At 44.2% G+C, this 10,527-nt stretch overlaps 2 protein-coding genes across 2 annotated transcripts; one reads left to right on the top strand and one right to left on the bottom strand.

The window, feature by feature from the left end:
* Nucleotides 1-174: 174 nt before the first annotated feature.
* taf9 (TAF9 RNA polymerase II, TATA box binding protein (TBP)-associated factor) lies at nt 175-3,231 on the bottom strand. Its single transcript, XM_040183158.2, has 7 exons — nt 2,316-3,231; nt 1,973-2,054; nt 1,758-1,894; nt 1,445-1,579; nt 1,292-1,373; nt 1,095-1,208; nt 175-472 (listed from the first exon to the last, which is right to left on the bottom strand). The coding sequence occupies exons 1-7, from the start codon at nt 2,496-2,498 to the stop codon at nt 324-326; spliced, it is 882 nt and encodes a 293-aa protein (XP_040039092.2). The 5' UTR covers nt 2,499-3,231; the 3' UTR covers nt 175-323.
* Nucleotides 3,232-4,917: 1,686 nt separating this feature from the next.
* cdx1b (caudal type homeobox 1 b) lies at nt 4,918-10,527 on the top strand. The gene is made up of 3 exons (XM_040183240.2): nt 4,918-5,551; nt 9,422-9,570; nt 9,811-10,527. Exons 1-3 carry the CDS (start codon nt 5,068-5,070, stop codon nt 10,057-10,059), a joined length of 882 nt encoding a protein of 293 aa, XP_040039174.2. The 5' UTR covers nt 4,918-5,067; the 3' UTR covers nt 10,060-10,527.

Genomic DNA, 10,527 nt, shown 5'->3' with positions numbered 1-10,527 from the left:
TCTTTCTACGTTGTATATACGTATATACACACACCACTTATTCTACATGGACCTTTGCTTGACATACCAATTAAAAAGTGTAACTATAATATAATATACTAGGATTCCTTTCAACAGTTTATGACTTGTATCATTTAGTTGTGTTATTTTAAGGCAGAAACGACATTGAGGCTGTTTATGTTTCAACAGTTTATTGAACATCGGAGGAACTTCTGGTGTTTGAATCCGTCCGACTGGTCGAGTTAAACTCACTTCTACTTCCTGTTGGATTGTGTGTGTGTGTGCGCGCGTGTGTGTGTGTGTGCGTGTTAAAAGCCGCTGCGTCATAAAGCGTCGTAGTCGTCGTCTTCGCGCTTCCTCTTCAGCGGGTCGCCGCTCTGCGTCACCATGTTGGCGGTGATGAGGATGTTCTTTGACCCGATCAGAGACGGGTTGATGAGCACGTTGGAGACGGCGGGCGTGGACGGCGTGACTGGAGGAGAAGAAATATTTAATGTCTGCTGATTGGCTGAAAGGAGCTAAAACGTCTTCTCACGTTTACGTGACGCCGGGTCTCCTGAAATTATGAACTGTCACTTTTTAAAGAGAAATAAAGAAAAACACTTTAGGAAATTTTCACTTTGACAAACTCTTCATATTGATCTTTTAAAAAGGTCATTTTTAGTCAGCAGAGAATTCATTGAAAGTAAGTTCAATGTTTCAAGACGGAAAATATGTCCTTTAATAAAGCGCAACACAAGTCATCAGTTAATAAGATGCCTGAAATAGTTTTAATTGATTTATATCTGTCCATAAAAACACCAAACATCTAAGACCTGTGATTATAGGATGTATTAATTAAAATTAAAATAACTACACATAGATAAAATACAATATTATAACAGAGTTTTTATATATATATAGACAAACTAATAAATGGTGTAATATAAAATAATGATAAGGTTAAACATTGTTGGTTCCATGAAGGAATCAAAAGTGTGTTTTATTCAACTATTTTGTCCCAAACCATCCAGATGTTGAGCTTTATGCATTGATGCAGACTGGATGGAACCATGAACACGTTCTAGAGGCGACTGGGAGGAGACGGCTCTTACTGGTTTTGGTGGCGGCCGTCTGCGACGTCGCTGGGATCTGAACCGTGAACCTCTGACCCGTCAGAGACACCGGGGCGCCCACCTTAGTGGACACGGACTGCAGAGACGGGGTCCCTGTGGAGCACACGGGCCGGATCACATGGGTCAGAGCACACGGGTCACGGCACACGGCTCACGCCACACTTCTGTGGACTCACCGAGGGTCGGCGTGCTCGGCCTGCTGGAGACGCTGCCGACGCTGAGCCGGGGCACCGACATCCGGCCGCCTGCCGAGGACACCTGGAACAAGGGACGCATTGAGAAGGTCGTAGGAGGAGAAGATGGAGGTAGAGGAGAAGACTTGATGGTACCTTCTTCTGCGCGGTCTTCAGGCGGTAGTTGGGCGCCGTGAGGCAGTAGCGGTCCGGGGGGAGGCGGGGACCCGTGTACGGTTTGATCAGAGGAAGGGGGGTCTGGTTCTTTTGCCGCGCAACTTCCAACAGGAACTGATCAAAGAGGAAGCTTATTAATAAACAAGCAGGAACCGTCAGTTTCTCGGTCAACAGGCCGCAGGAGGCGCCGCCTGGCGGCCAAACCAGCTACTACAGAAGGTCACTCGTCGCATGTTTAATCCCAATCAGTTCAATCATATCGATCGTGATCATTCAAACGCGAGGCGCTCACGTCTCGCGGCGGCGGCGAGGTGAACGACTGGTCCATGCGGCACTGGATCGCCAGTTTGATGTCGTCGGCGTCCACGCTGGACTTCTTGGCGTGCGTGGCGTAGATCTTGGCGTCCTCGATGATGGTCGTCACGTATCCTGAGGAGAGGAGCGGGCGAAGTGAGGAGCGGGCGACGGGCCGCGCGGTGCCCGCTGGGGAAGCGCTCGGTTACTCACTGTAGGTGAACTCCAGCATCTGGTTGATGACCCGGGGCTCGTAGTCCGTGATCCCCATGTCCTTCAGGATCTGGATCATCACCTGCAGAGACACGTGCTCCTTCAGTTTATCACTAACATTTAGCGACACAAGTACAACTTTACGTGTTTACACTTAGCCGCTAGCGTCCAGCTAGGATAACATGCTAGCTTTGTGCTAATGTTGTGATCGGTAATCCGTCGCTAACGTTAGCCTGCAAGCTAACGGGTACAAACAGCCGCGCGGTTCGTTCACTGTGACGGCGGCATTCGTTGAAGCGCCGCCGCAGTGACGCGCGGTGCACAGACGACGCGGACGTGATACCTGAGCGTCTTTCGGGATGCTTTTCGGAGCAGACATTTTGTATTTCCCCCCGCGGCTTCCTCGGCGTCTTCTTCTGTGGTTCAGAGTGAGCAGCTCAGACAGCTGACCTCCGTGGAGCGCCCCTGCTGGTGAGACGCGGCGGCGCAGCGTCATTACACCCAGAACCATTCTCCGTAAATCCATATAAATATGTACATTTTGGTCATATTGTAAAGATTTTGTTCCATTGTTCTTTTACTTGTGTTTGTTATTATTTGATTTTAATACATTACAGCTGTATTTCATGTATCATTAGCGTTATTGAACTTATTTCTTATTATTATTCTCTCTTTTATGTTTTAATAATGTATTATGACTTATAACTGTTTTATTCATTTCATTTATCAATATCAACATATTTTAAGCGGAATCATGCCGTTGATTAAAACAATATATGATGAACTAAGAAACGAGTATGTAATCTTATACATATATGTGTATGCTGCTCAAGTTGAAATGACGGTATTACTGTTTTAAAGCAGGCAGCCAGCAGGAGGTGCTGCAGGATGTATCTTTAGTAAGTTCTACTTTTTAAACCTCACCTCAACCTAAAGTAAAAGTAAAAAAAGCAATTGCAATAAACCTTCTGAGCTTTATTAAGACGCCATTGTTTCTTAGTGTGTTAACGTTCTGTTTTACAGGTAAAGTAATAAATACTGAGACCAGATTCTTCATCGCAGATCCGATCCAGGAGCAGTTTTAACTCCTCATGCAGGAAAGAAAGAATAAAGAGCAGATAAGGAATCAACAGAGGAGTCATAAAGGAAGTTTTATCCCTGCAGAGTTCTAGAGTACCTGAGCAGGTATAAAATATAAGTATTGATCATGTAAAATTGATAAACGATGGTTCGTCAGACGTCGTTTGAGAATAATCAGTCGGTAATTAATGGCTGTGAGGCTCCGCCTCCTCTGTGTCGTCACTGATGCAGAGGAAGCTGCTGACCTTCAGGTGACCTCTCCGCTTCCTGTAGTTACACAAAGGTCTCCTTTTATTGATCTATTGTCTTCTGTAGGTGGATGTTTTTATCTCACTTTGACACAAGCAGTAAAACTTGTGAATATTCTTTTTAGATACAAACATGAAACTACATGTATTATTGATTTTATTAGTATTTCTATAGTTACCATTACTATACTTATAATGATTGTATTATTATCAGTATTATTGCTATTACTACCACTAATATTACCATTATTATTACCGCTGGTGCTATTATTATTATACTTTATTATCACCATTAATAATACGGAAATTAATAAATAGTTCTGGCATTGGGGAACTTTTATTACTTTTGAGGTGTTTTGTTTAAAGATCTATAAACCTCTTCATTCATATTAGTGTTTTTATATTTCATCTTCTATCATCTTCTATATTTAAATGTATTACTTCTTTCATAAATGAAAGGAAACCTTTTTTTCAGTTGACAACACAACAAATCAAAAAAGGGAATTAAATGTAAAGAGGAAGTAATTTGATTTTGAAAATGTGGAAATGTGTCATATAAAACAATCGCATATTAATAAAGGATCAACTAATAAAACCGTATAAATTGATATATAAAACGTGTGAGGTTAAAAATGTGAAACTAAAATAATAATTTTAATAACAAATCTGAGTCCTCCTATTGTACAACACATACGAAAAAACCTTTAGTCATATTTAAAAAAAAACACATTATTCACAATTGTACTGTTCAAGTAAATGCAGGTCAAAGGGCGTGTACCTCAGTACCATACAAATACAATACGTGTCATATGTTTTAATGTTCATAAGCATTTATTTTATTACTTTTCATTCCTCAGATTAAAAAAAATAATTTGTGAAATTTTGAACGTTTTTGTTGACTCTTCTTCAACTTATTAGTGTCTTAATAAATTCATCCAATATGTAAACGATCTAAAACATAAATCAACTAAACAGTTTGAGATGTTCGTTGGTTGGATTCGTCAATAGTTTTTAACAAATTGAAGCTCATATTTTCTTGATATTTCTGTTTTGTCTGTTTATTTTTTATATTAATATTGGCATTGTTATTATTATTGTATTATTATTACAATAAGCACTATTTAACATTCAACATATATACACAGAAAGTGCAGAAGTGAGTCTACGGGAGTAGATTTAATGTATAATAAATTATTATGAATTAATACATGAGGGTTTTCTCCTTTCTTCCATTTCTCCTTCCCTCCTTCCTTCCCTCCTTCCCACCCTCCTTCCCTCCTTTCCTCCTTCCCTGCTTCCCTCCTTCCTTCCTTCCTTCCCTCCTTCCCTCCTTCCCTCCTTCCTTCCTTCCATTTGTAAGTCCGTCCGTCGCTTTGATGGCGGCCTTTGAAATGCAGCAGCGGACTGTGATGCAAATGTGGTCCGATAGAGGAGACTGCGGGCCGGAGGGGGGGGGGGGGGGGGGGGGCTCCTAAAAGAGGTGACAGGTGGTTCATGTGTGGTGACACTGAGGAGGAGGAGGAGATAAGAGCAGTAAAAGTGTGCGTGAGAGAGAGAGAGAGAGAGAGAGAGAGGGAGAGAGAGAGAGGGAGAGAGAGAGAGAGAGAGAGAGAGGGAGGGAGGGAGGGAGAGAGAGAGGGAGAGGGAGAGGGAGAGGGGGGGGACAGGTGGAGAGAGAGAGAGAGACAGCCAGGCTCACTTTACCTGTCGGGCAGGTGAGAGAAGCTGGATCCGCAGTATGCAGAGGGAGTCCCCTCACCTGGGAAGATGTACGTGAGCTACCTGCAGCTGGACAAGGACCCCACCATGTACCCGCACCAGAACCCGGGGGCCCGCCACGCGGGCCTCAGCCCGCAGGGCTTTCCGGGCCCGCCACAGTACTCGGACTTCGGGTACCACCCGCACCACCCGCACCACCCGCACCACGGCCTCGCCTCCGACTCCCTGTCAGCGCAGCAGGCGGTCGCGGGCCCCGGCGGGTGGAGCTCGGCCTACCCGCCGCCTCCTCCGCCCGCCCGGGACGACTGGTCGTCGCACCACTACACGGCGGTGGCCGCCGCGGTCGGGGGGCCCGCGGCCTCCGCGGTGGGCCCCTCCGCGCTGGGCTTCAGCCCGCCGGACTTCGGTGGACAGTCCGGGCTGATGAGCGCGTCCATGAACGCGTCTGCGGGGCCGCTGTGCCCCGGATCCCCGCAGAGGAGGAACCACTACGACTGGATGCGACGCAGCTCTGCGCCGCCCTCCAACCCAAGTAGGGCTCGATATCAAACTCCATCTTTAATACTCGTTTATTAACAGCCAAATGCAAAGGCCCGTTAAAAAGAAAACACATTTCTAATTTCTAATTATTCATCTGACACCTCGCAATATTTTACCTGCATGCGTGATGATATTTAAAAGGTTTTAATTAGTGAGACACTTAAAACAGAAGTTTTATTCATTCAAGATTTGCTCTTATTCTCGATTTTCCAAACACCGAATATTTATGCAATTAAACACTTGATATGATCAGTTTTAAATCATATGATATTTAAGGGAGGGAACAATAAGCCTGTAAATCGTTTCATAATAAGGAATGAATCATTAGTTAATAGTCGTGTATTATAGATATTTAGTTTGTTGTATCACAATATTTTGTGATTTTTAAATTCTATTATTATTTGATTATTTCTCTGAATACTTAAAGTACTTTTCTCTCCGCTGGTGTTTTTGCAAAATTGAGATCAAACTGAAACCTCCTTTAAACAATCGATCATCTTCACAATATTACAAAAATAATAACATACGCCGGGTGAAATATGCCGATATTGATGGTTTGCTGTGCTGGTTCCCACCGGGGGGGTCAGACGTGTGAAGCCGGTTTGGAGGCGGCGTGAAGCCCTTGTGATGCTAATGACCCCCCGCGTCTCTGGGCGGACAAGACAAGAGCTCACAAGACTGTCTGCACTTTGAAGTGTGTGAAGCGCGACGCGCGCGTGTGTGTGTGTGTGTGTGCGTGGGTGCGTGTGTGTGTGTGCGTGCGTGTGTGTGTGTGTGTGTGTGTGTGTGTGTGTGTGTGTGTGTGATCCCGATGCGCAGGTCGATTAATAGAAAAGTCATTTGAAATAGTTACAACTTTTCACCCATGGACTTCATGGACAAAGAGACAAATGGATGACATATTTGACATATTTGACATATTTGACGTGAATATGACGTCACAGGATGAACGTTCGAAAAGTTATTTTTTAAATGAGATGAACCAGGAAGTTGAGAGAAACAGAAGCACAAAATTGTGAGAAATAGAATCAAACCAAACTTATTTAATATGTTTGTTTCCTATTTTACTAAAAATATTGCATGACCTGAGAATACTTGTGTACTTGTATTGCATGACCTGAGAATACTTGTGTACTTGTATTGCATGACCTGAGAATACTTGTGTACTTGTATTGCATGACCTGAGAATACTTGTGTACTTGTATTGCATGACCTGAGAATACTTGTGTACTTGTATTGCATGACGCAGAGCATCGTTCGTGTCACTTCCCTCACAGATCGCGACACTTTGTACCAACGCAGAACTTTATTCAGACAAAACCGAGACCGACGTTTGATCTGAACGCTGTCGGTTCATTTTGAGAAGAAACTACAAAACAAAACAGGTTTTAAAATGAATCAAGTTTTTTATTGTACAAAAAACGATTGAAATATAGACATGAATCAAAGTCACGTCTTCAAAATTGTCTTCGGATGAGACAGGCGGTGGGCTTAGCGTAGCTTAGCTTAGCATAACGAATGGAGGCAGGGGGAAGCAGCTAGCATGGCTGGGCAAAGCGCTCCATCTCTGGGAAGAGCTTTTTGTTTTCAACTTTCCAACGAACGCGGCAGAGACGAGCCCCCCGGACAGATGTCCCCCCAAACCAGACTGTTTGAGCTTCAACCCGGTGACTCATTAGAGGACGCGTGTGTGTTTAAAGACGGAGACGCATCACTTATTGAAGACGTTGTGTGTTTAGAGTTAATGTTGAATCAGAGCGTGTTAAAGACACACGGATGCTTCACAAAGCAGAGAACACTCATGTACTAATACTGCATTAAGCAGAGAACTCATGTACTAATACTGCATGAAGCAGAGAACACTCATGTACTAATACTGCATGAAGCAGAGAACTCATGTACTAATACTGCATGAAGCAGAGAACTCATGTACTAATACTGCATGAAGCAGAGAACTCATGTACTAATACTGCATGAAGCAGAAAACACTCGTGTACTTGTTTCATAAGATGAGATACGAATGGATGCTCTTTAAGGAAACGTATAATATGTTAATTCTTTGGACATTTACACAGCTCATTCATAAGTAATCTGTTTTCTTGTTGACTTGTTTACGTCTGTTCTTGTTTGTTCATATCAAGAAGATCAACCGACTCCGAGCAAAGTTTTCATGGCGGTCAAATTCTATAAATACAACTTCCTTATACTTCCTAATACAACTGTGTATTACTTCTAAATCTGCCGGGTGAAGCTAAAGCGTCATGAGGTGAAGCTGCATTCTGTGTAGTGACCAGCAGGGGGCGACTCCTCTGCTCCCATAGACGTCTATGAGGAAATGACTCTACTTCTCTGTAGTGACCAGCAGGGGGCGACTCCTCTGCTCCCATAGACGTCTATGAGGAAATGACTCTACTTCTCTGTAGTGACCAGCAGGGGGCGACTCCTCTGCTCCCATAGACGTCTATGAGGAAATGACTCTACTTCTCTGTAGTGACCAGCAGGGGGCGACTCCTCTGCTCCCATAGACGTCTATGAGGAAATGACTCTACTTCTCTCTTGATTTATTCCCTCAGTAAACGTTGTAAACACGTCTACGTCCTCCTCAGTCCTTTTCGATCACTTCTTGTTTACTGGTTTTCCTCCATAATGGCTACGATGAACTCCAGTTAATCCAAAAAACGTGACGTCACCACGACTACGTCCACTTTCACAGTTCATGGTCACTTCCTGGTCTGTTGGGTCGTGAAAGCCTCAAAATACTTTCCCAAAGAATTACACTGGAAAATAGACATTTTAATAAAGGGATAGAAAGATAGTATACTAGTATACTTTATTCATGCCCATGGGGAAATGTGTGTATAGCTGCAGCAGGCGAGGTTACATCGTGTTCTGTGGAGAACTCTCTTCACCACGTCTCAAACTCTGGATCCAGTCAGACGAGAAGCTTTGCAGAAGAAGGTCCAAACAATCGGAATCGTTGGTGCAAAAGTCAATGAGGAAGTTAAAACTGGTCATTGATTTTTATTATTTTCTTGAAGCACAAAGTTCCCCTAAAATGATCAGAGGTTTCTTTCAGGTTTTAAATCGTATCCTCTGCGACTTCTCATCTCTCACACAAATCAAAATTCAGCATTTGTGTGTGAAAACTTCAAGGATTTCCACCACATTTGAACTTCAAAACTTGAGTGATGTTGAGTTGAATGAGTTTTGACCCCACGTGAGTAGAGGATGATAACCAGCCAGTTCATGCAAATCAAACCAGGCATGTCTGAGTATTTGAATACAGGAGATATCCAGCGAGGACGCACATCCGCACAGCGACCTGAGACGTTTTATAACACATATAAAATACTACACCTGGACTCCCAGCTGGTGTGATTTAGTGTTTGTGTCTTTAGTCACTTTCTGCTCAGACGTCCTGTTGGACGTGTTTCCGTCCCACAGGTGACTCTGTCAGGTGTTCACTGTCGCCAGACTCATTACGGCTTAAGTTGAACAGTAATCGACCATAAGGACGTAGAGACGCCATATACGTCTCTGTTAGAGACCTGTCAATCAGTGCGTAGCCCCGCCCTAAAGCGTCTCCTGTGAGGAAACGTTTTATGTAGTTTACGTTGTCCGCCTTTGGTGGTTGATGTTTCTTCTCCTGTTGACGTCCTCATTCTGTTTATTTCATCCTCCTGACCAACGGTCGACGTTCTGTAGTTTCTGAAGCAGCTGAGAGAACAGTACGGTTCTTCGCTTCCTTGGTGTCTCTTATGATCTGAAGGTCACATGTTTGAGACAAAATAGCTTTTGTCTTTAAACCAACGGCGAGCCTGCGATCCAGATTCCAGCGTAACGCCCATTCTGTGCTTTGCAGACGGAAAGACGCGGACTAAAGACAAGTACCGCGTGGTTTACACCGACCACCAGCGCTTAGAGCTGGAGAAGGAGTTCCACTTCAGCAAGTACATCACCATCAGGAGGAAGGCGGAGCTCGCCACGACCCTGGGCCTCTCGGAGAGACAGGTTTGTCACGTTGTCAACACGTTGGTCCGTCTCTGAAGGACGTCCGACGTCCCGCCTGTTGGTTCCTACCGAACAACCTTTTAGATGTTGTAGTTCTTCAGGGACTGTTCCCGTATATGTAAACATTTGTGGCATAGAGATATTTTGAGCCCTGCGAGCGGCGCGTCCGTCGGCTGCTCCACCGCCGGTACTCACGTCCCACCGTAGGAATAACAGCACGTTTGTTTCTTTTCGCCTCAGGTGAAGATCTGGTTCCAGAACCGCCGAGCCAAGGAGCGCAAGATCAACAAGAAGAAGCTTCAGCAGCCGGCCTCCTCCACCACCACGGCCACGCCCCCCGGTGGCAACAACGGCGGCGGCGGACTGGTCGGCAGCGACGTCCTGCTCCACGGAAACGGCGGCAGCAGCGTCGCCATGGTGACGAGCAGCAGTGGCAACGGGATGGTTTCCCCGTCCTCCCTGCCTCTGAGCATCAAGGAGGAGTACTGAAAGCACTTCAGACTGATGTCAGACTCTCAAAGACCCCCCAGGTTCCCTCACCCCCCCGTCGCTGAGAGGAACCGAGGAACCTTCCCCACATGGTCAGACTGTTCGGACCAAACTCTGAGCCACGAGTTGGGATTTAAAAAAGTCATTTTGTTGCTCCGCTCGTCTTTAATCTCAGATCTCAGAATGACAGATAAATAAATATATATATATATATATATATATATATATATATATATATATATATATATATATATATATATATACAATTAATGATATATATGTATATATACACAGTGTTTCCTCTACCAACAAAATATATACATATATATATAAATATATATGTATAAATAATTATCTAAAGCAAAATTGAATGAAAGATGTAAGATGCTGTGAGACAGTGTGTAAAACGTGTTGGTTCTTTAACTCTAAAGCTACTTAAAGAAAAGAGGAGTATCAGGGTGAATCCAA

Source organism: Gasterosteus aculeatus, chromosome 7 (assembly GCF_964276395.1).
Source record: "Gasterosteus aculeatus chromosome 7, fGasAcu3.hap1.1, whole genome shotgun sequence".
Taxonomy (NCBI): Eukaryota; Metazoa; Chordata; class Actinopteri; order Perciformes; family Gasterosteidae; genus Gasterosteus; species Gasterosteus aculeatus.
The sequence above is the reverse complement of the archived record's forward strand: the minus strand, read 5'-3'. Positions and strand labels throughout refer to the sequence as shown.

Excerpts from the sequence above, each read along its gene's own strand:
- cdx1b (XM_040183240.2), top strand. The coding sequence starts at position 5,068 with ATGTACGTGAGCTACCTGCAGCTGGACAAGGACCCCACCATGTACCCG. Across the intron at positions 5,552-9,421 it reads TGCGCCGCCCTCCAACCCAA|ACGGAAAGACGCGGACTAAA; the intron begins GTAGGGCTCGAT and ends TGTGCTTTGCAG. Across the intron at positions 9,571-9,810 it reads TGGGCCTCTCGGAGAGACAG|GTGAAGATCTGGTTCCAGAA; the intron begins GTTTGTCACGTT and ends TTTTCGCCTCAG.
- taf9 (XM_040183158.2), bottom strand. The coding sequence starts at position 2,498 with ATGGATTTACGGAGAATGGTTCTGGGTGTAATGACGCTGCGCCGCCGC. Across the intron at positions 1,580-1,757 it reads CCTCGCCGCCGCCGCGAGAC|TTCCTGTTGGAAGTTGCGCG; the intron begins GTGAGCGCCTCG and ends CTCTTTGATCAG. Across the intron at positions 1,209-1,291 it reads GCCGAGCACGCCGACCCTCG|GGACCCCGTCTCTGCAGTCC; the intron begins GTGAGTCCACAG and ends TGTGCTCCACAG.